This window comes from Metarhizium brunneum, chromosome 2 (genome assembly GCF_013426205.1).
Source record: "Metarhizium brunneum chromosome 2, complete sequence".
Classification (NCBI taxonomy): domain Eukaryota; kingdom Fungi; phylum Ascomycota; class Sordariomycetes; order Hypocreales; family Clavicipitaceae; genus Metarhizium; species Metarhizium brunneum.
In genome coordinates, this window is record NC_089423.1 from 1369131 (window position 1) to 1371718 (window position 2588).

Below are 2588 nucleotides of genomic sequence, written 5' to 3' on the forward strand. Positions count from 1 at the left end.
ACAACATGCAACTAACTGTTAGACAACGATGAAAGTCTCTTACCAAATCTCTAGCTTCATTCCTACAACGCGTGGCAAGTAGTATAGCGAATAGCGCGGTGGCTTCATTCAGGGACTAAGAGATATGCACTCCATTCAGTTCTAGACTTCGTAGTACTAGTGTAAGCCAACGGAAAGTAACGATGGGACTTTCACCTTCCCACAGCCCAGCTAGCCAAGACTCAGCCGCAGGGGAAAGCTCAGGGTTCCTTGTCCTTCTTCCCAGGCGTTTGTTCCTGTGGAGAGAAACAAAGGAGATACCCACAGTTGATACCCACTGGTTCCTGGCAATGGACCTAAAAGCCAATACCAGCCAACGGGTTTGAGGTTGAATCCCAAACCATAAACCCGCCCATACGGTGATGCATACTACAAAGCATCCCGCTTCAATGTCCTCCGAGTGGCGTCATAAGCCCCTGCTCACACTAGCAATACTTTTGTCAAAAATGGCGAGATACGCAAGTAGTACCCACGGCAGAGTCGGGTGGTCGAATGGCAGGTAGGATATTGCAATTGAGAGATGGCGTGACTCCTTACGAAGCGGGACTGCTGGCCATCGGGCAGTTTCCAGGGCCGCGCTGCCATGATTTTCGATCGACTGTAGGAGTTATTAGGATGTTTTTGTCCGGGGGGCGCTGTCTCAACACAGGCCATTCCTATTTGGTCGCCAAAATATCCCGAAAACTACGGGAAGTCAAAAGGATCTTGCATATCAAGCAGAATCCATGGTACCATGACCGGTAGTTCCCGGTACCTTGTTGTCCTACCGCTTTGATGCCTGTCAGCATGGTCGAAGTCAATCGCGAAATGCTCGGAAACAGAGCCCATTTGCTGTTTCCGCATGGTCTCCTTGCTGATCGCAAATCATCCATAGTTGCCACCAGCCGATATCCACACGCACGATGAGGCTTTCATGCTTTGACAAGCAAGCTATGATAACCGTAAGTAGATCTAATCCGAGGATGAATAGTGGGGTGGTAGTAGGGCGAGATATCTGCTGGGCAAAGGGCCGCTTTGACGATGAGAGGTGCTGTCACTTCAGAAACAGCTGTTGAGTTGCATTTTGATAATAATTTGCCCGTGTCAACATGTCGATCAGGAAACCGTCCACCTTTCCCACTTCTCCCGGGTCTCGCGAACGTAGGAAGCGGCCACGTGCAGTCACGTGATATGCGGGGGACCCAAATCTTTGAGTTCGCATCCTGCCAGCCGGATCCCGGGGGCATGGATATGGTGGGATGTGGTGCGCAAGCTCGGGCGGGGCGTTTACATCTGTGCGTGATATGGTTCTGAATCTCCGATAAGGCAGTGCGGCGGCACCACCACCAACTAGCTCGGGCAGACAAGATCGCCATGTGCCTGCCTCGATGGAGCAGAACGTCCAGCCAGAGACGGTCGTTTTCCGGCTTCCATGGGATCCATGGACTCAACCGAGTGGCCGCCTTCCATATTCTGCGTACATATGTGTGTATGTACACACGCACCCCATTCGATACCGGAAACGCCTGCCTAGCCTATCGTAAGATGGCGCCTCCTTTAAGAAGCGAGGGCTTTGCACCTAGTTGAAAGATCGGCACCTGCGAATATAAACTAGAGAGCTGTCAGAACATTTGTGGCGTGAGACTTGAAGTTCCCCGAGCATTCGGCAAAGGTGATCGGCCGGCAAAGAGTCCCAATGACAAGACGGTCAAGCGGCGAAGATGCAGTACGCAGAGAGAAGGGGGGATAACTAACGCACTAGAGCGACTTGGAGACACGCCCCGACCTGGGTTCCCCTTATCTGTTGACTAGCATCGAACTAGCCGGGTAGTCCATCATGTAACACCGCGGCGTGTGTGGTTGACCAATTCGCTCTGAATTGAGGCTGTCTTGCGAAGTTAAGAGGTGAGACAAGTGCTACGTAGTTCAGCTGGACAACGTCTACTAGTGGTACGTACATTAATAGCCCGTCTTGTCTTGGTAGCGTGCCTATTGGGCACTGGGCAGGCGCACTTGGCCGCGCCTCGGTAAGCGTCAGGTGAAACCGTGAAACGCCCCGCATGCGATTTTCTCCGTGGTTTACCCAGCAATAGAGACGATGCCGCTAATAAGGAGCATCCGCAAAAGTTTCAGCATACGGTAGGTCTTGACGTGCGTCCTGGAAAACTTGACCATCCGGAACTGGCGGACGGGTATTAATCCACCGTCGATCGCGGACCATTCCGCACATGAATCTGTCCAGTTTTCAGCTCACATGTTGTGGAAAGTTTAGGGGAATGAAATTGCTGGAAACCAACAATTAAAGGGGGTAGCAATAGCAATGTCACCGTCATGGCCCAACACCATCATGAGTCGAGTGTATGTATGTACATACTCGACTCCAATAATGGCATTCCCCAGGCCACATGTTTGGTGTTGTAAAGGAGAAAACAGAACATCCAGCAAATTAGGACATCCACTTGCAGGAGGACTCCACTTTTGGCAGAGTCGTTAAACACACTCGATTACCCCAAAGTCCATCTGAGACCGTGTAATTCGAATGGTCCGCCTTCTTCGCCTTGTGGCTGGAG

At 51.5% G+C, this 2588-nt stretch overlaps 1 protein-coding gene across 1 annotated transcript; it reads right to left on the reverse strand.

Annotated features, from left to right (window-relative positions):
* Nucleotides 1-2097: 2097 nt before the first annotated feature.
* Nucleotides 2098-2364, reverse strand: G6M90_00g033890 (uncharacterized protein; the record flags this gene model as incomplete). Its single annotated transcript, XM_066130137.1, has 2 exons — nucleotides 2098-2252; nucleotides 2316-2364. The coding sequence occupies 2 exons, from the start codon at nucleotides 2362-2364 to the stop codon at nucleotides 2098-2100; spliced, it is 204 nt and encodes a 67-aa protein (XP_065986486.1).
* Between the last annotated feature and the right edge of the window lie 224 nt (nucleotides 2365-2588).